The 27,748-nt window shown below is 37.3% G+C and overlaps 1 protein-coding gene across 1 annotated transcript in view; it reads right to left on the reverse strand.

Moving 5' to 3' along the window:
- Positions 1-27,748, reverse strand: part of WNK2 (WNK lysine deficient protein kinase 2) — a 227,322-nt gene that overhangs the window by 94,962 nt on the left and 104,612 nt on the right. Inside the window, 4 exon segments of the mRNA XM_078151684.1 lie at positions 6,982-7,152; positions 7,154-7,202; positions 7,780-7,868; positions 26,679-26,836. Coding sequence (XP_078007810.1) covers positions 6,982-7,152; positions 7,154-7,202; positions 7,780-7,868; positions 26,679-26,836 — 467 coding nt within the window.

The following is a 27,748-nucleotide window of genomic DNA, read 5'->3' on the forward strand; positions in this document are numbered from 1 at the left end:
ACCCCCTCCGTTTATAGATAAAGAAACCTGAAGGTGTGGGAGATGAGTTGCCCACAGTCACATGGGTAGAAAGAAGGAGAGATGGGATTCCAAACCAAATCTTCTAAACTCCAGATCCAGTGACCTTTTCACTATCCCATTCATTATGCTTTTTTCTGCAGTAAATACTCCCCTCCCCTTTTGTTAAGGTAACAAGGATGATCTAATCTCTCTCTTGTATAGTGATTCATCACTTAGAACCAAAAGTATAGAGACTCAACCCCCCCAAAAAAAAAACCAAAACAAAAACAATGCTTTCTTATGACTTTTGACTGCTGTGAAGTTGCTCAGTAATCCAATTCTAGTTTTCCCTCTTTTGTTTTTAAAGAGAAATCTTACTAACAGGGCTTTAGGTGTCAACTCCAGACTGAGCCCCAGCTTCCCAAATGCTTGAAATTAAAGAGCTGCTTCAGTCTTTGGGAATGAGAAGCCGTAACTCCCTGCTTGCTACTTATCAGGCATTAATTTGCCTGCCCGTTCACAGAAATTGGGTTACTCTCTCAAGGGTTACCCTCCTTGTTCTTTCTTTCTTTCGTTCTTTTTTTTTTAAAACAAATCTGTCTTCTGCTCCACAAGACTTCAAGCCAGAAGAATCAAAACTTAAATGCATGGATGAATCCATCACTATATACTTGAATTTACATTTTTATAATTAAGAAATTTTCTCCCTTTTAAAAACGTAAGACCCTCTTTCTATCCAGTATTTAAAACTGACATGGTGCGTGTGTGTGCGTGCGTGCGTGTATGTGTGTATACACACGTGTATATTTAAATGATATTCTGTTGGCTCCCAGTCTGGTATATGTCACAGACCTGCTGACACCAACTGTTTTATAAACAGGTCATGGTCCTCACTCACTGCACTATCTCTAACTTACCATTATTCTCAATACTTATTGCAAGGTCAATTCAAGAACATCTATTTAGGAATTCAGAGGTTTAATGTCCCCAAAGAAGAAATGAGAAGACACTTACCCTCAATTCTTCTGCAAAGGTAGAAAGTGCATCTCTGCAAAGGGTGTGGACTATTGCATATATTTTCAAACCTTTTCAATGTATTGATCAATTTTACTGACTTTTTTTCTCTTTTTCTTGTTTTTATTTTCTTTAAAAATATTCTCTATTAAATGTGATGGCTCTCTGGGATGGGCAAAGAGGAGGAATACTATAAGAAATTGGGGTAACATAAAAATAAACAATATCAATAAAATTATTTTTTAAAAAAGATGATAGGTTCAGAGCATAGATTTTAAGAGCTGAAAAAGACCTTAAAGGCCATGTAGTCCAACCCCCTCAATTTATAGTTAAGGAAACTGAGGACCAGAGAAATTAAGTGGCTTGCCTAAGATGACTTGCACTCCAGCTAAAGCGCACAGTCAGAATTTGAACGCAGGTCTTCTGCCTCCAGATTCAGGATTAATTTCATTGTACCCTCTTGCCTCCCAGACGGTCATCTTACAACTATCTCTTAGATTGGGAACTCCTCATTAAATTGTAAGCTTCTTGAGGGCAGGAAATATCTTTGCTTCTTTTTGTATCCCTGGTGCTAATGTCTAGCACCTAGTAGATGCTTTAGTAAATGTTTACTGAGTTTTTCATAATTATGATATTTCAAGGCTACGGATGAATCACTCAAGAAGCATATGTCTAGTGATGAGGCCCTAAACTTATACCAATGGATGAGTAGAAATCGATTAAAGACCTGGTTTCATGACTGACAAGTGAAGAGGTAAAAACCATTCTTAATATTAGATCCCTCAGCAGGTATACAGATTGATTCCTTCTACGATGAAAGAATCTTTGAGAATTGAAAAGCCAAAATGATCACTGTCATATGTTTAAATCAGGATAGGAGAAGACTAAATAGTGGCAAAACACACATTCAAGTTTGTCATGTTGAATAGATTGAAATAGACTAATTTTTGTTTAAAAATTTTCACACTTAAAATTGTCAAAAATTATAAAATACTGACTCAAGTTTGCTAAATGCAAAATTAACTTTCTTTTAGGGTAATAAGATTATCAGGGAAATAACAGAAGTATTTCTCTATGTGAGCAAAACATGATAATTTCCATAATATCCTTATAAGAGTAAAATTCAGGCTAGAGGATAGATAAAAGTTAAAATAGTTCACCAGATTAGTAATTAATGAAGGTGTGTCCATACTGAAGGGGGCCTCTAAGTGAAACCTCTGAGAACTTTGGTCTTGACTCTACTCTGCTTAGCATTTTCATCAATGATTTGGTTGGAAATAAGGCATTTCAGAAATGTGTCTTTTACAAGACTGGGAGGGGAAGATAACTACAATAGAAGATGGAAAAAAAATTGTCTTGATGGGTTGGAATGCTAGGCCCCAAACAACAATAATACATTTATCCTTGTTAATTCCAAATCCTTCACTTAAGTGCAAAAAACCATCTACAGAAGTGCTGGATTAAACCTATCTGTCTTGGCAGCAGTTCACACAAAAATGATCTGGGAGTTTTAATTAACTGAAAGCTCAATGAGAGCCAACAGTATGACTCAGCTACTGAAAAACCTAAATATTTTAAGCTGTATTGATTAAAATATTAAAATATAATGTCTAGATCAAGAGATTTTATTAAAATATTAAAATAAAATGTCCAGATCAAAAGTTAGTCATTCCATGGCACTTATGCTGGTCAGAAGGCTCTTAGGAATAGTAAGTTTGGTTCTGGGTATCACATGCTAAGATGTAGAGATATGACAACACAAAAAATAAAGAGAGATGTATAGAGACCATCTTATACAAATAATGGTTGGCTAATGATTCATGTGAAGAGAAGACTTAGGAGAGATGAAAGCTATAATCAAATACGTGAAAGGTTAACATACAAAAAAGTTACAAATTATCCCATACCACTTCAGTGTAAAGAGAAGGGTTAAGGCAGAAACTACAGAGAGACAGATTTCAGATGAACATGAGAAAGAGCTTGCAAATAGTTCTGTTCAAGTCCTTAAGTTATTTCTTGGGCATTTATTTTTGTTTGATTTGTCTATGTCTGAAAGAAGTCCATTGAGATAGACAGTAAAGCTATAAAAAAGTGGCAATTTCTTCCTGTAATTTTTAAAACTTTGACTTTAAGCATTCACATGCTACATACCATTTGGTGAATCTTACTGTGAATTAATGTAACAACATAAGTTTTTTTTCCCCTTTCCTGCCACCTGGCTATGACTAATAGCACTGAGAAATGAGAAGAGATTTAATGTAAGAATGAGAAAATTGGGAAGGAAGAAGTCATTTTTAAGCAAGGTTCTTGGGAAGAACCAGCACTAATGGATTCCCCAAAGGAAGGCTTTAGTAATGAAGAACAATGGGTGTCTGGAGAGTGGGGGACACAAGGACACTAAGATCTTGGAGAAGGGCATAGAGGAGGAAAGAAAGTTACAAAGACAAATCAAACTTTTCCCTAGGACTTCTCCCTTCCTTCCTCCCAGAGACCAACTGAGAAATACTTCTCTTCAGAACACAGGATAAAAGAACTATTATTACAGCCCAATAATCCTATCCTCCAAAGTCCAAGTTTAAGTAGCAAGGTAAGGTATAAATTGGCTTCTCTAGTCTGTGAAAAGGAATTTCTCTCTGAATGATGGATTCCAGATCTATGCTTGAATGAACTCTGTTCATTTCCTAATATTCATTCTTCTGTGTTCTCACTGAGCTGACACTGGGATTGCAGCAAACAGAAGCTAGGGGAAGTTTCATAGGGAGTGATGCAGGAGGTACTGAAGGTGTTACTTTGGGGTGAACAGCAAAATCAACTAAGTACACATTTATTAAACAAAGGCAAGTGTACCTGTACCAACTAGTGTAGAAAACCCGATTTCTATAGACAAAAGCTAAAAGTGAGTCCAGCATGCATTTGGAATACATCGAATCCCAAATTAGTGTCATCTGAATTAACAAGGGTTTATTGTTTCAAATCATTAAACTGAACAAGTACAAAATAAAGGGCTTGTCAGGATGCACTTCAGTAATCAGTTAAAGAAAGAATCTTTTGAAGAAGGCCTTTAAATGAGGTTACAAGGCACTGCCTATGATGCTTGTGATCTTTATCTCAACCCTTCCAACTTGTGAATACAGCTCCTGGTGGATGTGGGTTTTACAGAGACCTGTCATCTATGTATGCAAGTACTTGGTTGGCAGGCCTCCAAACACAACCACGTAGGAAGTGGTTGCTTCCCTGGCATATGTCAAGCTGACTGGCCTAACTACAAGTGCATTCCTCTCAGGTAAAGTGGTATTTGGTCAGGTGTTCCTCCATTCGCCACAGAGCTGTCTGAGCTAACACAAAGTCAATGGGGAGCAGATAAATAGCAAGAAAAGAAGCTTCTTTGTTCTCTTCTCTTCTCTCTCCTTGCATCCCATCCTATAATGATCTTACCTATTCCTAAGGTTTCAACCATGCACCTCCATGAATGTCCCCCAAATCGCTCTCTCAAGCTCAGATTTCTAACTTGAGATTCAAACCTGCACCTCTACCGGGCACTCAATCAGGTAGCATCCTCTCCTGTAATGAATAGGGCACTGGAATTGGAATCAGGAAGGACTAAGATCAAATACTGGCTCAGACACTTGAAGTTAACCTGCACAAGTCACTGAATGTCCCTAGGCCTTAGAGTCCTCACCTGTAAAGACAGACAGACAGAGAGATGGACTTAATGGCCTCTGAGACCCCTTCTACCTCTAAATACATTATCTTGGGGGACACATAAAATAAGGCTCAATCTCTCCCCAACCATCCTTCCCAACAGAGGTACTCTTCCTTCTGGATTCCCTACGTGTGTCAGCACTGCCATCATTCTCCTAGTAACTCAGGTTCAAATGCTCAGTTCTCTCTGATGGCACCTTCTCTTTCACTGTCTCATTCTCCAAGTCAAACAATTTTCTAAATTCATTGGAGGATGTAACTGCTGAAATATGTTTTGCAATCCTCCCTTCTTTTCACTTTTCATTGCCACTATATTAGTATAGGCTCTCATTATCTTTTACTCTAACTCTAGGCTCCTAATTAGGCTAACTTTTCTCCAGGCTCTCACCCCTCCAGTTCATCCTACATGTTGCCATCGTATTAACGTCCTGAGCAGACTTCTGATTACCATCATAAGTTAAAATTACGGTCACAAACCATGTTGTGCATGTTGCCTTTCTTGTGTTTGCTGTATCCTACTTAGGAGAAAGAAATAAATCAGCAGTAGTAACTCATCAGGAAAATAAAGTGGGCCACGCTAGCGATGCTAGCTCAAAAGCCCACAGAATTCCCATCTAACAGGACACAACCAATTGATCCAAGCTCTGCATAGGTCCAGGTACCTTGCAGTAGACTATAGTGAAAAGAGCACCGGACTTGGAGTCAAGAGACCTGGGCTCTAATCCCACCACTGTCATTTATTAACTATGTGATCTTAGGCAAGACACAGTACAGTATCTCTGGCCCTTGGATCCTTCATTTGTAAAACAAGAGTGTTAAGCAGAATATTCATTTCCAGCTTTAAATCTATGATCCTATTTTCCCTTGGCTAGGCCACTAAATGAGATCCATTCCTGGTTTGGGCTAGGTTGGACAGGTCAATATGATCCTCACAAAAACACTGGGATCATATTACTCTTCTATTAAAACAAACACTGCCACAAAACTAACTTTAAATAGTGCAGCATCGCATTCCAAATAAAATGTAAACTGTTTTGTCTGGTACTTGAAGGCTTTCGTTACTCAGCTCCAAACTATTATCCCTATCCTCTTTTGACAATGCTCCCTTCTGTGAACAATAATGCACTATAGCTAAACTGAGTTACTTACAATATCCCACACAACTCTGGCTGTGTGATTCTGGTCAAGTCATTTAACATCTTCCTGCTCTAGGTAACTTTAAGACACTGAGTTGCAGAGGAGGTACCAACATGTACTTCTACCATGTACTGGTAGAAGGATTTTCCTCAACAGTCAGAGGTCCAGTCCCTATCTTCTACCCACAGAGGTCTCCAAGTCTTTGCTTATGTCATCACTTCAAACTAGCAAAAACCTCTTCCTTATCTGATGCCTACAGTCAAATGCTACCTCCTCCATGAAGTATTTTTATTCAATCATTCTGCCTGGAAGTGAATTCCCAAGGCATTTTGTTATTCTCATATTTCACTTATCACATTCTACCTTTCATTTGTGTTATTTTGTGATTTGTCTCCACCTCTAGACAAAGGGCAGGGATTGTCTTCTATTCATATTTGTACATCCCATGACTACTATCATGATTTCTAGCACATATCTGCTGCTCTGGCAAATGTATCAGGCAAATGAATGGAAGTAAGGTATGCACATCCCACAACACAGAGAGGAGAAGAAAGAAGACGAAAAGAGGAGAGTAAAGGAGAGGGGAACAGAAGGGAGAAACATGAATATCAGAAACTTTAAAAAGTTTAATTACATTTGCAAAAAGCTTAGAAATGTTAAACATATACTTCCATAAGCTCAGGCAGCTAGAATTAGCCAAATGAACATATTAAAACTATCTCTATTTCTCTCCGTTCCTAAATTACATACAGGGCCTAATGTTTCTCTTTTGTGGCCTCTAGCTAACATTTCTCCTATTCTCTTATTTAGTCTTATTTCCATAAATCATATCTAATAAAATTTCTATCTCAAACTACATAACATAAAAATGGTTATTACTATACTAATTTCCATTCTCAATTATCCAATAATTCTTCCCATTAAAACTATTAGTTTATTACATTAAATTCATTTATCTTTCAAACTACGATTCACATTTTTTCAACTTCAAATTGCTATATTCTCTCTGTTCATTAGGTGCCTGTAACATTTAAATATATGATTAGATTTTCTTTCCTTCTGTTCTTTGAGAATTATTTACTACTTCTACATTTATTGGGGGAGAAGATAAAGAAAGTTCATTTTTACCATTTCTTGTGCAACATCATCAGGAGTTTCCTTCTCCAAATCAAAAGTAAACTCAATTGCTCCATTATCTTTGGGTTTTCCTTTCAGTTTCTTAGGATCTTCAACCCAGAGCCTTAAGGCAATAGACGATTTCCTACCATGGTCTTCTTCTGCAAGTTCCACTCTTACCCCCAGTGTCTTCCGCGAAAAAGGCATGACCCAATAAATCTTTAATTTCATATCTGGAGAAGTACAAAAGCAAATCTTTAAGTGGCACATCAAAAAAGACAATATAAGATAACTGATAATCTTCCCCAAATTTTATGAAATGTACTCTTCATTTTAATTGTCTCGGAGCTGGCCATAGTGCTGAACAACTTATCCTAAAGAATTTTCTTATGAATATTTGGAAGTTTTTCCGCTGAACACCCCCTTCTCAACTTGCCCCCCTCTATCTTTTCAAAGGAGAAGATACTTGTTGACATTGAGTACCTAATTATATATCATAAAAAATTTCTATCCCTTGTGTATTTTATGCCTCATTAAATAAGGCAAATACGATACTTAAACAGACTGACTTAGGACTTTAATAACATATACACCAGTTAGTCCACCCACAACAATTTCATTAGTTCTACTATGCCAAACTGGCCAATACATAAAATATTTTAGGTATCCCTCTCTTTCTTTAAGCCTTAGCCAATTCTTTTTTCTTTCAAAATTCTCCATTTCTATTCTCAGAAATGATCCAATTTTCTCTCAATCATTTAAATTTGAGAAATAACACAAATAGTCAATCATGTTTTACTGAAAACTAACCTTTCTTCTTTGTTTTTGCAGATGCATTCCCCAATAATCTCCTTAATTTCAGGATCATGTACTTTTTCAAAGCTTGCTGGTTTGATACCCTGCAAAGGTAGGAAAAACACACCAAAGTCTCATTTTAAAAACTGAGAAAACATTAATTTATAGAGACAGTGCTGTGACAATAAAACTATATATCAGTGAGTTACTTTGCAGGACTAGACAAAACAATGAAAAATTATTTGATAAGAATCTCATGAGAAACAATGAAAAAATCAAGCAATTAAGGAAGGGGCATAGCATCACTAGCTCCTAAACTATTTTCTTATAGCAGAAATAAACAAAATTGTTTGCTATTTGCTTAGAAACAGAAAGACTACCATAGCATGCTATCTAAGTAAGACCCAGAAGCAAGTGAATACAATAGTTCAGTAAACATTATTCAGTATGAACAGTAAAGTATTTTGGAAGAAATTAGTTTTAGATCATCACATTACACCATATATCACAAAATGAGCCCCAAATAGATATATAACCAAAATACAAAAGGTTATATGTTAGAAAAATTAAATAGTCAAGGGATACAAAGAAATTACCAAAAAAAAAGTATTGCTAACTGTCAATCATCATGCAGGAAATATGATTCAAATCACTAATAAGAGAAATGTACATTTAAACAACTCTAACCATTCAACAAATCAGTAAAGATGACAAAAGAAAAGAAACAGGTAATAGATTATTAGTAAATAGAAAAGGCTTATGGAAACATGGGCACACCAATACACCTTTTTTGGTAAATCTGTGAATTAGTCCAAACATCCTGAAAAATAATTGAGAATTATGTGAGAAAAATTACTAAACTGTTAACGATTTCATCACTGGGCAGTGATCAAATTAGAAATCAAAAAGGTCAAAGTCAGAGAGGGTTCCATATATACCAAAATATTTATACTAACACCTTTTATGGTAGAAAAGAACTAGAGGAAAAGTGATTGCCCATCAACTGGCACATTCTGGAATAAATTGTAGTGCTTGAACATGATATACTATTATTGTGCCATTAGAAATAATAAATATAAGGAATTCAAAAACTCTTGGGAAAATATGTATTAATTGATTCATACTGAAGTAAGCAGAACCACATGAAGAATATACTTGATGACTACAATAGTGCAGACTAAAACAATATTGAATGGTAGCTCAACTTGTTTCCTGCACCGACCAACCTTGGACAAGAACAGATAAAGATGAGAAGGTATACTTCCCCTTTGCAGAGAGGTTGAGGACTATGAGTGCTCAATGTTGTATTGCATCCTTTTCAGGTGCTATGTTAACTGGTTTTACTTAGCTGTTTTTCAGTAGGGTAAATGCGGAAATGACTGGGGTATAAAAAAACAAATGGCATCAATTTAAAGATGGAGCTGTCACCTCTAGTCCATTATCATCTTTCATTTCTCCAACATAAAAATGTATTTAAAATTTTAGTTCCTTGAGGAAGGGATCCAGTTTTTGCATTTCTTTGTACCCTCTCCCACTACTTGGCACAGTGCCAGACAGAGTAAGCACTTAATGAATGCTTATGATTGGTTATTTTTTAAGTAGGACACAAGTCAAGTTTGATTTCTTGTTGGTACTTTTAAAAAAAATTCATGGGAGTCACTGAAATTAACTTTGTAAATCTCCCCTTTTACTTCTATCACATGGGTGTTTCATTTTCTTCAACGTTCTGGTGCAGAAGCCGAAATTTGACTACATCCATTTCTGAAAGCTATCCTATGGTGATTTTAAAGCTCTGAAATGAGAGCTGATTCAATCTGATGCGTTTCTTTCATGGCAGGTGCAAGTTACCTGCTTTCACATGTTTTATCATCATCATTCTAGCAACAAGAAGCAACAATGTCATCATTTACGAATTTGAGACTACATATTATACCTGAAATTGTAGGATGCAATGTTTGGATTGGTGTTCATAAAACTTAGTTAATTCTGACAGCCAAATAAAGTTTGTTTATATAAAACAGAATATAGTCAATAAAGTAACTTGGGCTTCTGGGTCTGTCACCTGGTAGGAAGGAAGTAATGTCACCAGGCTTATTTTTTCTTTTTAAAAACACACCCTGGGCAGCTAGGTGGTACAGTGGATAGAGCACCAGCCCTGGAGTCAGGAGCACCTGAGTTCATATCAGGCCTCAGACCAAATACTTGACACTTATTAGCCGTGTGATCCTGGGCGAGTCACTTAACCCCAACTGCCTAAAAATAAAAAAATAAATTAAATTAAAAACACACCCTCAAATAAATCTTTTTTTTTTAAAGCCCTTTCTCCTCTCTTTTCTGTCATCATTACTGCAGAAGCAAAATCCACGGAAAGGAGAAAGAAGAAAAACATTGAAATCTTTACACTGAATGAAGCCAATGAAACCCAGATAAAAAAAGAATTCTACAATGTTTCTCTATACTAGGTAGATTTAATGATAGACATTTGCCAGGTATACCTGTTTCTGACTGTGCTTTAGAGACGATTTGTATACATAATAAGGTGAACACAAACCCACCTGTGCAAGCTGGTGCTCAGAGGCAGCAAACTTATGGTGTTTATTAACTTACTGGGAAATGCCTGAAATATTCTTGGAATGGAAGCAGCACAGTACAAGGGGAAAAGCATTGACTCAGAGTCAGGATCTGGATGAAAAACCATTTTTGATGCTCTCTACCTGAGTGACCTCAGACAAGGCACTTAGCCCCTCAGCTAGATTTCAGTTTTTCTTATTTTTGAAATGAGGGGGTTAGACCAGATAGCCCCTGTTGTCCCAGCTCCAGCTCCAGTCAATCAATCAAAAAGCATTTGTTAACTGCTTACTGTGTGCAGGGCACACTGTTCTGAATATTGCCAATACAAGGAAAGGCAAAAACACTCTCCTTGCCCTTTAGGGATTTCTCAATCTGTGATCCTGTGATACTGAAGCAAAAATAAAAACATTAGAAATTAGAAACATCAACAACCTTGGAAATGCACCTCATTGTATGCGTTTGTACTGTATTCTCTGGTTCCTCAAGGTGAAGTTCAAATGATTTGCCAACTGTTGATTGCAGGGGCCACTAAACTTGAACACATTTTCATCCATTCCTTCTCTTTCTGGCCTGAGAGGCACTCATGCTTACTGCTTCTTTGCAAAGCTACCATTTTTCTAACTGTCTAATTCTATTCAAAACTGATGAACTGCCTACCATATGGAGGGTACTGAGAATACAAAAAGAGGAACTACAGAGTCACTACCCCAAGGAACATGTGGGGTTGGGGAGAGACAACACAGGCATCATGAAGTAGATAAAAGGTAACTAGAAGAGGAAACAAACTCTAAAAATGGGGTGATTGGGGAAAGCTTCAGGGAGAAGGTAGGACATAAACTGAATCACGAAGCATGAAAAATATTGGAGATGAGATAGCTGTAATGTGCTGCATGTATGGAAAACCTATGAGAATGCACGAAGTAGGCAGAGGAATGTCTCGTTTGGGAAAATCTAATATTCCAATTTGAGCAATCTGAGAGCGTATGATAGATAGTAATAAGGAAGAGAGATTGGAGAGACGGGAGGACTTTATATGCCAGGCTGAGGAATCTGCATTTTATCTTAGAGGCAACATGTAACAATGGATGTTTTTGAGCAAGGGAGTAATGTTCAGACCTGCCCCATTAGGAAAATTACTTAGCATCTGTAGGAAGGATAGTTTAGTAAGGGGAGAGAATAGAACCAGGGACAAGCAGGCAAGAGGAAATGAAAACTTTAGCTAGAGAGGTAGCCATATGGGTAGGAGACAAAAGTGAGAGATGTTGTGAAGGCAGAATCAGTAAGATTTGGCAACAGACTCTGTGTGTGTGTGTGTGTGTGTGTGTGTGTGTGTGTGTGTGTGTGTGTGTGTTAGTAGCAGGTGAAAAAGTGGAATAGTTAAAAATGATAATAAGGTTTTGAGGCCCAGGGTTGGTAATACCCTCAACAGAAAGAAGAAAACTTAGAGGACAGATGGATTTAGAAGGAAAGATCATTAATTTTATTGTAAATGTGTTGCATTTGAGATGCTAATAGCCATTCATTGGGATGATGTACACCAAGCAGATGATCACAAACTTAGTGAGAAAGGAACTTAGAGATCATCTAGCCCATTTCACTCATGTTACAGCTGAGGATCTGAGAGATAAATGATGTGGGACTAGAATTCAGGAGAAAAAGTAGGGTTGTTTAAGCAGATTTAGGAGTCATCTGCATAGAGATGATAATCAAACTCTTCTAGGCTAATTAAATCATTAAGGGAGAAGAGAACAGAGATTAAAGAGAGAACTCAGAATAGATCTATGAGGATTCCTATGCTAAAGAAGCAAGAGATGGCTGAAGAACCAGCAAATAATACTGACAACATATGGTGAGACACGTAGGAAGAGATACAGAGGAGAGCAGCATTCCAGAAGACATATATATCCAGCAGGAATGGGTAATGAAACACATAGAACTAGAGAGGGCTCAAGTAAGATGAGGATGGGGAGAAGGAAACAGAAAAATTATCTTCCCACAGAACACCTCCTTGAGAAGAATATTTTCTCTTCTCTGGGTCAAAAATGTCTCCAATCTTTTTGTCTTACAAACGATCCCCGAAGTCAGAAAAATTAGTTCTTTCTGTTGAAAGATTTCTTTGTTTTGGTGAAAATTTGTTTTTCTGTGCTCTGGAGGAAGGGTGTACAGAAAAACAAAGGGCAAAAGTTGCTAACAGTCGGATAAGTATTTATTTCTAAAAGGTGGAAATATCTTCTAAAAAGCTGTTCCTTCACAAAACTGTCCATCCCTTCAGATACTGTTATTAGAGATTAGGAGGAGCTGGAAGAAACTTTAGAGGTAACTGAATCCAACTCTTCCATCTTAAATATGAACAAAATAAAGCCAGAATTGATTCATAGTATGGTGACAAGTGACCAGCTGGCTTATAGGTAAAACTGCTCTATAAAAAGATGATCATCCTCCTCCCTGTCATCTTTGAGCAGTATTAGATGACAACTTTATGGGAACAATAAAACAGCAACTTATTTGAGAAACACCTTGTCTACTTATGCCTAAAAGAATGAAAAATTTAAGCTACCGGCCTTCAAGGAAAGAGGAAGATATTTTCACTCCAAAGTTAAATACTTTTCAGGGACACTTCTAGATCATTGCTTTCCTTCTGTAAGTCAGATCGTCAATGTAACACAGTGTTCCTGCACTTTAAAGTCCTTTAGAGGGTGGTGGGAATTACTCTTTCTGGAGGGAATCTTACAAAAAGCAAATTCCAGAGAAATTAACCCTAATGATTTCACCTAGTGTTAACACTGAAGACAGATGTCTCTCTAGGTAATGTCAAACTAGTCTCAGAATCTTTCAGTGGTAAAAGGGATGAAGAGGGGAAATAACAGCTCTCTCTCATCATCATCATTAGTAAAGAAGAAATATAGTTTTACAAATCCTTTTTTCCCCTCCTAAAACCATATCGAATAAAAAAGAAATCACCACAGAAGAGAAACAATCATACTAGTGGAATAACCCAAGGACAATAAGTGACAGAGAACTCTAAGGCAAAGCTTAGCATATGCCCAAATTTGAATTTGGCTTGTTTCCCCTTTAACTAAGGGGGACTAAATAAATATTACAACACTCCAACTAATTTAGCACTCCTACTTCCTGTGCCTCTGTTTCCACCTTTGTAAAATGAGAGTGCTGAGTATAATGACACATATATATAATCCCAGCTACTGGAAAGTTTGAAGCTGGTGGATCTTTTGAGCTTGGGAGTTCTGAATCGTAAGCTCTGTTAAGTGTCTAACACTAATATGGTGAGCCCTCAAGAGCCTAAAACTGCATAAGGAGGATTGAGTTGGAACAGGTCAGAAAAAAATCTCTCCTGTGGCTCAGTAATGGAAATTTAGCCCATGTATTCCACCCTGGGTGAGGTAGGGAAACTAGTCATCCGTACATACATATATACATACATATGAAGCATACATGGCTACATGAATAGAGGCACTTAGGTGGCACAGTGGATAGAACACTGGGCCCACAGTCAGAAAACTCAAGTTCTAATCCAGCCTCAGACATTTCCTAGCTGGGGGACCCTGGCCAAGTCATTTAACCTGTCTTCTTCAGTTCTGCAGACTGTAAATTAGAGATAATAATAACACCTACTGCCCAGGGTTTTTGTGAGGATCAAATGAGATAATATTTGTAAAGTGTTTAAAATAGTGCCTGACACACAGTAGGTGTTATATAAATGCTAACTATTATTAATTACTATTTATAAATTGGTAGATAAAAAAATAAGGATCTCTAAGAGCCCTTTTCACTAACATCCTAAAAACAGAATTCTGTGAAACTGATTCAAGTCCAAAGATGGCAGCATTTTTGCCAGGTACCAATAGATCAGAAGTTGGCCTATTTGAATGGTGTTCTCTCACCTAATATGTTACTAGTTGTAGGTATGAGTCCTGTGGTGGGCCCCTAGGGCCTCAGGAAAACAAAAAGAGGAAACAAGTGGGAAACGTGATTTAGGGCTCTAGGAAAGCAATATTTTTATTAAAAAAAAACAAACCACTACCTGAAAGTATGAGGCATTAAGGATTTAAAGGATATTGGAATACTAACCCTATTAGATTAAACAACATTGCCCTTTTCTTGACTTCTTGTATAAGCTCAATAAACAGCATTTGCAACAGTTCTCACAAGTGGCATATGATAATCCAATATCCATCATGCCTCTGGAATCAGCTGTTCTGTTGATCTTAAGGCTAAAAATAGTAGCTGCTGGCTTCTAATTATGCACTTTCTCCTGTTGCTTTATTTATCACTTGAATAAAAGAAATGCACTTTAAATAGGTTTCATCAAAGCAGAGCCATCTTTCATACTGTCTTTCACAAAGGTGCGTGCACCTCTCCAAACAGTTGTCTTTCTACGAGGCCATCTATCTCACAATGGCATCAAAAACATCTGCAACACACACACAGTTCACACACCACAAATCTCTCTCACCAAACCTCTTAAACACATTAGTAAGTAGAGCTGACTGTTTCGATTGTCCTATGTTACATCTTTCCCCCAGAGATTACCAAACCTCGTATTTTTGATTTTTCCAACTACATACAAAATAAGATGAGGTGGAGGTTGGGCAGGGGGAAGAAGACAGATCTGACGCTTTTCCAAAAAATCAAGTTTATCCCTAACAATTTCAAACCCAATCATAAAAAAGTAACTTGCCTCTTTTTATTAAATCACTGTAAACCCTTTCTGATAAAACCAAGTGCCACATATAGAGGCAATGACACAGGAACTATATATACATTGTCATGATTCTAAACATTCTTTTTTTCCCTACATCATAACTAAAGCAATTGTATTTCAAATAAATCCTCACACTAGGTACCCAGAAGTAGTAAATTACTGAATTGATCTGCATTTGGTCTGTGTAAAACTCAGCACTGAAAAGACAATAGTGTACATGCTGCTAATCAGATAGCCTATTAGCATTAAGCACCTACTATGTGCCAGGCATTTTTCTAAGTGGAGGGGATATGAAGAAAGGCAAAAAAAAAAATACACCCTGCTTTCAAGGAGCTCATGAATGGCAGAGACAACGTGCAAACAACTATGTATATACAAGAGATAGATAGGAAAAATCGGTGGTAGTCTCAAAAAGAAGGTACTAAGTTTAAGAAGGGTTGGGAAAGGCATCTCATAGAAAGCAGACAGAGAAGTTGAACAGCAAAGTGAATTCCAGGCATGAAGGGCAAGCCTGTGAAAAAGCTCAGAGTATGGAATCGTAGTGTCATGCATGACACCAAAAACTCATTTGCTGCCCTTTATTTACTGGCCAGCCTCAACCCATCCTAAGCTTCAGCACTCCCAACACTTTCTTACAGAATCAGACCACACTTTTTTATTTGTCTTCTATTACCTGCCATTGCTTCCATTTTCTGTACAAATCTTTCAGAAATTTCCAACAATCTCCTTAGATAACTCCATTATCAAGTCCGCTGCTAACAGGAGCCAACAAGGATGGCATCTCTGGCACCTAGAACAATTCTGCACTCACAGTGGATGCTCAAAAATGTTTCTTGAATTGAATGAGAGAAAGAAACAGGGAAGGGAAGTGAGAGAACAGTTTTACTCATACTGAAGATGATAATAGATAAAATCCAAAGGACCAAATTCCTATATGACATGTACTACCTATTTGTAAGGTGTTTAAAAATCATTTATTAGTTACCACATGTAGCCATACACTTGTTATTATTAAAGTTTCATTAAGCAATCACTACTATACAGCTTTTTTTCTTACACACACTTGAAGATGAATTCTTTGCACTATTCATCTGAATGATTATGAATTAAATAGAATTCTCTTTAAAATGCCTTGGATATACTCAATCTGCTATTTTATCAAGATATGGGCGGATCTTTCTAACTACTGCCTGTGGCCCACATGAAATGAATTCAATTCAATGGAACATTTATAAAGTGCCTACTGTTTGCAAGGCACAGTGCTAGGAAACAACAATACAAGGACAAAAGCGAAATAGTAGTGTCCTCGAGGAACGTAGATGGAGGAGGAAGGGAGAGGAGGGAGAGCAAACATAGGTAAGTATAATATACAACAAGGTGTGATCAGGCTAAAGAAGATGTGTAAAGTGCTCTATGGTTATTTAAGAAAGGAAAGACTATCAGCTAGGAGGATCAGAAATGACTACCCAGGATAGGGAGCACCTAACCTAAGCTAAACTGAGTCTTGAAAGAAGACAAGGATTCTTAAAAGCAGAGACAAGAAAGGTATCAGCAATTTGGGGGCCAGCCAGGAGCACAGTTTCTGTGGAACTCAGAATGTAAGAAAGAGAGGAACGTGAGGTAAGACTGGAAAGGTAGGTTGGAGACACGCTGTGGATGACCTTACCTAAAGAGTTTGTATTTTACTGGGAGGCAACTGGGAGACACCAAGTTTTGAGCAACAGAGTAACTTGCTCTAGTGTGATGGCAGGATTGTAGATCTAGAGACCTAAGGAAATGCTCAACAAGGTCATTTTATCCAACCTTTTCAGTTAAAGGAAACTGAGACCAAGAGAGGCTAAATGGGTTACTAAGGTCACAGCAGTAGTAAATATAAGAGCTAGAATCTAAACCCAAGTATTTAGCACTGTTTATATCACTATTTTGGCAGCTGTAAAGAGGATGGATTGGAAAAGGGAGGGACCATCAGCGAGATCAGTTTAGAAGGCTGTGTGTTACACCATACTTTGGTGGACTGAACAAGCGAAGAAAAAAACAGATGCAAAAGATGTTTTCATGGTAGTCATAACAGGATCTAACTATGGAGAGGTGGAAGAGAAAAAGGAAGAGGAGGAATAAAGATAAGAGGTTTTGAACCTAGGTGTCTAGGAAGACAGTGGGACCACCAAGAGAAAAAAAAACAACGGGTGCCTACCATATGCAAAGCAGTGTCTACGGGGAAAAATAAATATGACATAGCTCCTATCCTCAAAGTTCTTACAGTCTTGCAGGGCGAATATAATATCTGCAAGGGAATGTTTCATAAAAGAAGTATTTTTTATGCAGCACATGGGTCCCAAGGATTTTTAATGTAAAAACCATACTGGTAGATTTTACAATTCCTAGTTCTGAACTTGCTTCTGGACTCTCTCTGATAGCCAAGTCTGTAGACAATCCATAGATAACAGTTACCCATTTGCTCTTAGGCAATTTTTCATTACCTAAGATAAAATATTGTATGTATGGATTTAACTATTCTTGGTGACCCCTAACTTCACCCTGATGAATGCAGAGGACCTTCTATAAAGCCATAAATGAGATTTTCATCTTAGCTCAGAAGCTATATTTATCTTAGAAGGCCAAAGGTTTTCCCTAGGCACAGATTAAAATATTAATGTCTTGTTTTAAGATGAAGACAATGACACTTAAGCAGTCTTGGTCTCTTCTTAATTTAAGAGGAAGTGAAAGAACAAGACATTTATTTGGGTGATCATGTCCTCATACTGTTGACCTCTTCTGAATTTATGCCTTCTCAATAAAGAATCAGACTATAATTCACTGTTTAAAAAAAAAGTTCAATCTACATATTCAGAGCAGTGGAGAAAAGTGAAATTAATTGGAAATATAGAGACATGATGCAATATTTATTACCCTGGCAAAGGCACTTACTACCACCTACCTAGACTGTTACAAAGGCCTCCTAAGCAGCTCCTTCTGCCTCAATGCCTTCCTGGCTCCAAAGTATCTCACCCCCCCCACCCCTGGCTCCAAAGTATCTTACACACACACACACACACACACACACACACACACACACACCCTCCCTAATCAGATTACTTCCAAAGCTCAAGAGCTCCAACAGCTGTCCCTATGGTCTTTGGAGTCAATTCTGAACTCTGTTGCTAGACATTCAAGGCTCTTCACCCCTGCCACCCATCCACCTTCCCAGTGTTCTGTGCCTTTGGTCCCAGGCTCCTGTTGACTAGAATGCCTCTCCCTTCCAATCCCCTATGCTTGCTCAATTGCTGCCTAACCTTTGGAACCTACCAACTTTGCTTTGTCATACTTGTGTCGTTTGTATTTTTACAGTGAGAACAACACCTGGACTACTTTGATGACCTGTTTCCAGGCTGTTAAGGGAGGAAAGCTTTATAAATTGTAAAGCATTTTGCCTACTAATCAAACACAAAGCATTTATTAAACAGTTATGTACCAGCCACAGTGCTAGGCACTTGGGATATAAACAATCTCTACTTTCAAAGAACTTACATTTTAATGAGTATTATTACTATCATTATAGTTATATTATTAAAATTACATTATTCAACATAATAATGTAATTCTAGCACCACTTCCTATGGGAAATGGTCACTGATTCCCCTAGGCAGTAAAGATGCTCCTTTCCTCAATCTCAGAGTATGCTTTAACTACAGTATTTTTCTGCACTTAGATAAATAACTACAATATAAATAAAACCTAACCCCATATCTTAGTAGACTTTAAGCCTCTATTCATGAAAACGAGAAACATTTCTTATCTAAACTTTTTATCTCTCCAAGTGCCTAACACAGGGCTGTGTTAATAATTGTCCACTGAATTGAATTACAACCTCATCAGCAATGCACCAAAAATCACTAAGTATAATTAATCAGCAGATAAGGCAAGACTTCTCGCTATTAAAATAAAACAAAATGAAATCCAAATACTATACTATCCTCTTTCTCAAATTTATAGAACAGTAAATCCTGCTTCAGAATGGACAGTTTCTTACCTTCCACTGCCAAGAATTTCCAGTGAGTGCATTATACTTACTGTCTCCATTTCCTAACCCACTCTTCCCCCTCCCCCTTAATATTCTGGTTCCAAACCTACTATCCTGCTGAAATTGTTTTCTCCAAGACTCCTAATGATCTCTTAACTGCCAAATTCAAAGGCCTCATTCACCATTCACTTTAACCTTTCTACAAGAATGACATCATCTACTACAACCTGCTTAAAGCTCTGCTCCCAAGGTTGGCACACGACATTGTCTGATTCTCCCTTCTCAGGTCACTTCCCCTCTTGTCCTTTTTTTTTTTTTGGTTGCTCTTCAAGCACTAGCCTCACAAACACAGGCATTCTCCAAGAATCTGTCCTTGTCTAATCCTCGTCCACACCTCTCCCTTGGAAATAATATTTCTGATCCTAGAACTCAACTGTAACTTCTATTGAGCTAATAGAATTACTATCCTAAATTTCTCTGTGACCATTCTTTTGAACTATGTAACCTTACAGGTGCCTGTTGTCTGATCTAGCCATATTGTCAACATCTTGATTTCAGGAACCCTGACTTGTATTTCTTTGCATTCCTCATGTTCCAAAGGATATACTCCCAATGTATGCTAATGCTACTACTAAAAGTCAATGCTGTTTAATAACTCTAAATGCTTCCTCCCTACCAAGAGACTGAAGAACTGTCTAGAATTTCTATGAGCCTAGAACACAAGAGGATTAAAAAAAAAAAGAAAAGAGGTTTTCATCCTAAAAGATGAGGTGACCACCATAGGAAGCACCAATAAGTACAAGGTAGAGTGGTCTTTGTAGGTAATTTGATATTTACAGTTATAAAAATAAATGAATGTGATTTATTTTCATTTGTTCATAAGAATGAAAAAAATCCAATGGAGAGGTTTGATGATAAAAAAAATATTTAAAGGCAAACAAATATATAAACCAATAGTGTCACTTGAAAAAGGTCACTTCTTGAAAAGTAATATGAAATAAATGAGACATTTATTTAAATTCCAAGTCAGGAATCACAATTTGGTCAGTACCCCTTCTAGAAGCAACACCTTGAACATAAATGTCAAAACACCAAAAGATTTCCTCAAATCAGATATCTGAAGCATCAAATATTACTGACGGTCTGTGATCAATGTGAGGAGGTAATATGGTGCATTGGAAAGAAAGAAGAGTAGATGTGAATTAAAATCTATTTTCTTCTACATACTAGCTGTATAACCTTGGACTTCAACTTGCTCTTCTACAAATTGAGGGTGTTTAAACTGGATGATCTCTAATATTTTCTTCTAGTTCTAAATCCTAGGGTCCTAAGTAGTCTACCAACACATCTTTCCTTTATTGTTTAAAGAAGCAATAGGGGCAGCTAGATGGCACAGTGTATACAGCTCTGGCCTTGGAGTCAGGAGGACCTGAGTTCGAATCCAGTCTCAAACACATAACACTTACTAGTCGTGTGACCCTGGGCAAGTCACTTAACCCTGATTGTCTCATTAAAAAACAAAACAAAACAAAAACAAACAAACAAAAGAAGCAATGGCAAGAAATACCTTCTTGGGGCAGCTAGATGGTGCAATGGATAGAGCACCGGCCCTGAAGTCAGGAGGACCTGAGTTCAAATCCGGCCTCAGACACATAACATATCTTCTTTATGTCCATTTGAACTCTTTCCTGCTCCCCCCGCCCCCTGACTTGTTTGGCTCTCCACGGACATGCTGGTATTCAACTGACTTTAAAAATAAGGGTTAAGTAATAGGGCTACAGATCACAAAGAGATATAGATATAGGTGTAAGTGTACACATGTGTGTACTTGTATATCCAGAATCCTAAGATGAGAGATAAAGAGCATTTGTCTAAGGATAAAAGTAAAAAGAAAGAAAAGAGAGATAATTGTGGGAATATGCTACAGAACACCTGACCCCATAGATGATACAGATGATGCTTTTTTAATATAGATTACAAGATTGACAGTAAATAGTAATGATGTGGGCTGTCAACCATCTGGATGTCTGCTAGAAGTCTTGTCTTGATACATGTAGAGTATTTGATAAAATTTATGTTTGTCTTAATTAGAGTTTCTACTCTCAAAAGGTAGAAGAAGCATATTCAGACACAGCCTAAATTTAAGGAAAGAGACATATAACTCCATTGTAGAGAATTTAAAAGAGATGATGGCTGAGAAAGGAAGAGAAATTATAAAAAATAAAATTCTGATAATTTAACTATACTATCTTGATGAAAACTCAAAGTGAAAAGATCTAAAGAAATCAATATGATTAGGAAAAAAAATGTTCTACTAGAACACTTATATTTTTAAGGAATCTTTTATACCCCCAACCCCTCCCCCCCAAAATGGATGAAAGATCAAAGGAGAGGCACATAACTAAGAATGAATACAAAGGGGACGCATATGAACTGTGTTTGGAAAGCTAAAAGAAAAAAATGAGCTTAAACTTGGGAAGAAATGCTAACAGAGAGAGAGCTCTTAACAAGCATGTTTGGAGAAAAGAGAACAAGAAGTAAGGGAAGACCTACGGTTTTGGGTGGAGTCTATAACATTCACACATGCCAGAGAGAAAAGAGACCTATCCAGCTCAAATTCTACTTCTCTCAGCTCCGGCATAGAGAAAAACCTCCAAAGTGGAAAGAGTAGAACAAGTCAAGAGGGAAATGAAACCTGAGACAAAACAAAGAAGAGTACAAACCACCTGATTTCTTTAAATTATTTCAAGTTCAAAGGCCCAATAATTTCAGAGTACTAGAAGAACTTGAAGATGTGAATGGAAAGGAACACAGGTACGAGGAAACTAGAGGAAAACAAATATTAAAATTTTAAAGATCTAGTAAAGGGAGCCGTAGAGGTGGATTCTGAAAATTATAGTATGGGGCAATGATCCAGAAAAAGATTATTTGTCATATACATTTTTTAATAATTAGAAAGCACTTAGAAGAGAAAATGATGATTACCGGAAGCCAGCATTGGTTTGTGAAGAAAAAGTCAGTCATGCCAAACTAACTCCATTTTCTTCTGCCCGATCCCATCTCACCTCAACAAGTATTAGAGCAGGGGAAATACACAGGTAAACTGAATCAGATTCCAGCCAAGATATATTTTTAAACAGGAGGAAGAAATATGGCTCATAGAATAATAAAGTGAGGTCGATTTCTAGCTGACCAATCATGTCAAAAAATATGTAATTTGTGGTTCTGTGTCAAGCTGAAGGAAGGTCATTAGTCAAGTATCAAATGGTTCTATCCTTGATCTCTCCAATTAAATACTAATCAGTTTCCATGGATAAGGAATGAAACTATCCAGGAATAAGAAGGTAATGATCCAACTGTACTCTGTTCTGATCAAGTGACATTTAAAGTATTGCGTTAAGGCCTAGATGCCATATTTTATGAAGGACGATAAGCTGAAATGCATTCAGAGGAAAGGAAACACTATGGTTAAAATGCCTATGTCATATGAATATGGGTTAAAGGAACTGAGATGTCTAACCTAAAGGTGAGATAACACAAGAGAACATGAGAGCCATCTAAGGTATTTGAACACTGCCACACGGAAGCGTGAAGAATTAAGATTTGTTCTGTTTGTCCCCAGAGAGAACTAGAAACCAAACTGGTACAAAGTTACAAAGAGACAAATCCAAGTTTGATGTCAGGAAAAACTTGCAAACGATAAGTGGTAGCCGCAAGTCAAATTGGTTGCCTAAGGAGATGCTGAGTTTCTCCTCAAGAGGTCGACAAACAAAGTCTATACATTGTAGTGAGAATTATTTTTTTCAAGTCTGTATTGGACTAAAGGACCACTGATGCTCCTCTAACTTTGAACTCTTATGATTGTGTTATGATGCACTGATCCAACACTGTATGGGACACCTAATACGCTGGATTATAAACTCTAGCTCTATAAACATTATGACAAATTTCAGGGATGACGCCCCACACACGTAAACCTAATTACTGACACAAAGTCAGAAAATGTTAATAGCTGGAAATGATGGACCAAAACTAATGAGCTGAAATTCAAAAGGGACAAATAAGTTCTGTAACTTACAAAGAAAAAAGAAAAAAATTTGCATGAATCCAGAATGGAGATTAGCCTAACAGCAGTTAGTTGGCTACAAACTCAAAATGGGCCAACAGTGTGATCTAATAGCAAAAAAAACTTACCATGAACATAGGTTACATTAAAAGGAGTATATTTTCTAAGTCACAGAAAGTAACAGCAGAACCACTGTACCCAAGGCAATCAACAGAGGTATGGTTGCTTCTGGGGAGGTTGGAAGGGAAATATGGGGAATGGAGATGGATTCGCCTGGGATGAGTCTATGGGCCAGGGTGGAAGGAGAAGCCCCTAGAACTTCCTATTATACTTCCTCTTGCTAATTAGGTATTAAACAAATTTGTACTCTGGGAGCAGAGCCCTGACACCCCACCCTCGTTACTGCCCTTGGAAATAGTCTTGTATCTGGAAGATGGATGCTCCATTTTCTAATTGACATTTTAAGGACAGTGACAAGCTGGAATATGTCTGGAGGAAGATGGCCAGAACAGTGATGGGATTTGAAACCATGTCAGGATAAGGGAACTGGAGATATTTGGCTCAGACTTGGTATGAAGATGAGACATTATAGCTGTCTTTAAAATTTGAAAGGTTGTCATTCTATGCAGTTTCAGAAGTTAGAACTACAACAGCTAGATGTTAAAAGGAGCCAGACAGCTTTCAGCTAAATATAATGAAGAATTTCTGATTGGAGCTGTCCTAAAATGGAGTGGACTACCTTATGAAACAGGACATTTGATGCCACATAAAGCAGAGCATGAGTAATCGCCTGTCAGGGATGGTGTAGAGGGAATTAGCACATTGATACCAAAATCAGATTTAATTACTCTTTTAAAACTCTCAAAGTTTTGATCCTGGCTCTCTAAATATTTTACTACAAATTTCAGTGACACTCCACACAACACATGAACCCAATTCTTTACCCTTCGATTACTTATTAACATTGCTCCAAGTGTCCCTAACTCAAACCTTGGAAGGCTATTTCATGAGACGCATACAGGGGGTGCATTTTCAGAACTGAATTTGTCCTTTTTGTACCTTTAAGGTCAAAGTGTTTAACCACTTGCCATATCATTTGTGGGAATGTCCACCAAAACAAAAAATCACAACATTCCAGACTTTATGTCATTTTGCAAGCAGTAGATTCAGTTATAACACTAGTATATCCCATTTACAGAGCATTCTACAGTTTATGTATCTAATTTGATCCTTGCAACTGTACTGGGAAATAGCCAGAGATTACATACATTTTACAGATGAAGAAATAAAGACTAGAAAGCAGTTAGACGACATGCCCAATATCACACCGCCATTAAGTGGCAGAGCTGGGATGGGCTTCTACCCTTGATACAGGGCTCACCACTGTATAAGGCACTATGCTAGAAACCACAGAAGGTACAAAGAAGTCTAAGCCATTATCCCTGCCCTCCAAAAGTTTACAACCCAGAAAAATATAACATGTGCATAAATAGCTACAGGGCAAGACAGGACAAGTATCGCATGAATACTACAGCTAAGCACTGTACAATTTCCAAACATGGGAAATGTTATCTTTTAAATAATCAAGGAAGGCATCTGGGAAAATGTGGAATTTGAATTAGGGCTTAAAAGATGAAAAGCATTTCAGAATAGCACTAGTTGGTCTCTATCCTAAAGAGATAACCCCCCCCAAAAAAAAAACCCAACCAAACATATGTCCAAAAAGATTTATAGCAGCCCTTTTAGTAGTGGCAAAGAATTGGAAATTGAGGGGCTGCCCATCAATTGGGGAATGTCTGAATAAGGTGTGATATATGATTGTGATGAAAAATTATTTTACTATGCAATGAAAAACTATTTTAAGAAATCATGAGCAGAATGCTCTCAGAAAAACCTAGAAACACTTATATAAGCTGATACCAAGTGAAGAGAGCAGAACCACGAGACAATTGTACACAGAAACAGCAATATTGTATGATGATCAACTGTGAATGACTTAGCTATTCTCAGCAATACAATGATCTAAGACAATTTGGTAGGACTTATGATGAAAAATGCTATCTACTTCCAGACAAAGAACCATCTCTAATGGAATCCAAATACAGATTGAAACACACTTTTTATTTTTTTAGCCATTCTTTATTTTCCTTGGTTTTTTTGGTCTGTTTTCTTTTACAACATGACTAATATGGAAATAAGTTTTACATGACTGCATATATATAGACTATATCAAATTGCTTGCCTAAGGAGAGAAGGAAGGGAAGGAGAGAGAAAATATGGAACTCAAAATTTTTAAAAATGAATGTTAAAAATTGTTTTTACATGTAATTGCAGAAAAATAAAAAGGTTTTTTTAAGGAGCTAGGAAAACAGCATTCCAGGTCTACAGGGATATTCTCAGTATGAACAGAGATTTATATTTCAAATGCAATCCCCAACTCCTTTGCAAAACCAATGTATAAAAAGTAAAGAGAAAGTAAGTTATTCTTTCAAGATCTAGTCCTCAAATCCACCAAAACAAGAGGACAAAGTAAGGATCGAGTTTTAATCCTGTCATCAGGGAGGACCTTGCAAACTGTAATGAACAAATCCCTCCATATCAGATTTATAAAAGCAACGGTATTAATGCTGCTTGTAAAGAGACAAAAGAATACAAGTACTGAGCTCAGGAGAACAGTGCTTCCTGCCTAATGTAGGCACTAACTGCTTTTCTTTTTTAAAAAATATTCTGGCAGCTAGGTGGTACACTGGATAGAGCTCTGGTCTTGAAGTCAGGAGTACCTGAGTTCAAATCCTGCCTCAGACAATTGACACTTACTAGCTGGGTGACCCTGGGCAAGTCACTTAATCCCATTGCCTAGTCAAAAAAGCAAAAAAAAAAAAAATATATATATATATATGTATTCCAAGATTTGGGGCTACACCTTTCCCCAGGATTCCAGAATAAAATGTTTGTTGATGAGCAGATCTAAGCATCAGCCCAAAAGTAAGTGGAAGAAAATTGATTGGGCTGAGCTAGAACATGGTATTCTACTCCAACCTCAGGATAAATAAATAAATGGTTAAATCTGAGTGGTGGAATCTCACCTAGCTTTTTATTTTTCACTCATTTGAATGAAGACCCTGAGGAAAAAGAAGGCAAGTTACAGGGGTGAGAATAAATTATACCAGCATTTGATCTGCTGTTTTGTAATGTATTTTTAGTCCTTAAAGTGAGTGTTGTAGTAATGTCTGGTGATACTGCTAAGGATCATATAAGAGCAGACTGGTTTAAACAGCTGAAGTCCTTCAAATGGAGGAAAAACTTCCATCAATAAGAGAAGATGAATGAACATTCTTCAGGTCATCTGGATCTTGAAAGCTGTACCACAGGATGTACCGACCCTAGTGATACTTGGGTTTTGTTTTTTAAAGAAGAAAGATGGATATTTATATTTCTAATAGGGTAGTTATACACACAACTACCTGGCCAGTAGGGGAGGAGAGAGAAACTTTCTAAAGAAAACCGAGGATGGGACCTTGGAACAGACTTACACAAGTGACCTTCCGGTAGATCTGGGCAGCATTCTGGCATTCTGAGTAGGGATATTCTGAGGTAGCCATTTCCAACATACACATCCCAAAGGCATAGACGTCAACGGATTCATCGTAGTGCTCTTCATACATCTCTGGGGCCATGAATTCTGGGGTTCCTGGGCATATGAAAAGAGAACAAAAGTTAACCCAAATACCAACCTCACATCAGCAAAGGAAGGCTGTCCTCCTGCACTCTTCAAAACATTAGCACTCAGGATTTGGGGAGCAAAACAAGAAAATCTTTTAAATATAATACAGAATCGTAGAATTTCAGAGTTGGAAAGAACCAACTGTTAGTGCCTTCCCCTCCAAGATTACCCAAGTATATGTCTTGTATGTACCTGAATTTTAATATGTTATCTCCCTCTTTAGAACGAAACTTCCTTGAGGGCAGTGACTATTTTGTTGTGTTTCTTGGCATTCCTTTGTACCCCCAGCACTAAGAAGAGTACTTGGCACATAACAAGTACTTAAATGTCTGTTAACTGACCAATCAAATGACTTCAGAGACCCATTACTAAGTAATGACTTTTAGCCCAAATGGTACCCAAGCCTGAATTCCTTCTACAGAGTTTATCCTAGGAGGGGGCATCTAGCCTTTGCTTGGAAAAAAGCACTGTGGTGAGGTGAGAACTACAGTCTCCTGAGAGAGCTGAAAAAAACCTAGGACTGGACTGACCACATATTACAAAGATATAAAAATATGAGCTATACATACAACTCAAGAATGAAAAATTAATACAAGTGTCTTCACCAAAGTATAATGATTTAAGAACTAAAAGATTCCTACTTAATAAGTAAATAAGATGCCATGATGAAAAAATAAGACCTGAGTTAAGATTCTACCTTAGCTGTATGACCCGAGGCAAGGTAAAATGGGATAATAATGGCTCCTACCTCACAGGGTTGGCATGAGGATTCAATAAGAAGCACATTATAAAACCTAAAGTGCATGTAAATGCTAGTACACTTATTTATAACATATACCATCATGCTAATAATTAACATTAGAAAATGTATAAGAAAAT

This window comes from Phascolarctos cinereus, unplaced genomic scaffold (genome assembly GCF_003287225.1).
Source record: "Phascolarctos cinereus isolate Bilbo 61053 unplaced genomic scaffold, phaCin_HiC Scaffold_4;HRSCAF=312, whole genome shotgun sequence".
Classification (NCBI taxonomy): Eukaryota; Metazoa; Chordata; class Mammalia; order Diprotodontia; family Phascolarctidae; genus Phascolarctos; species Phascolarctos cinereus.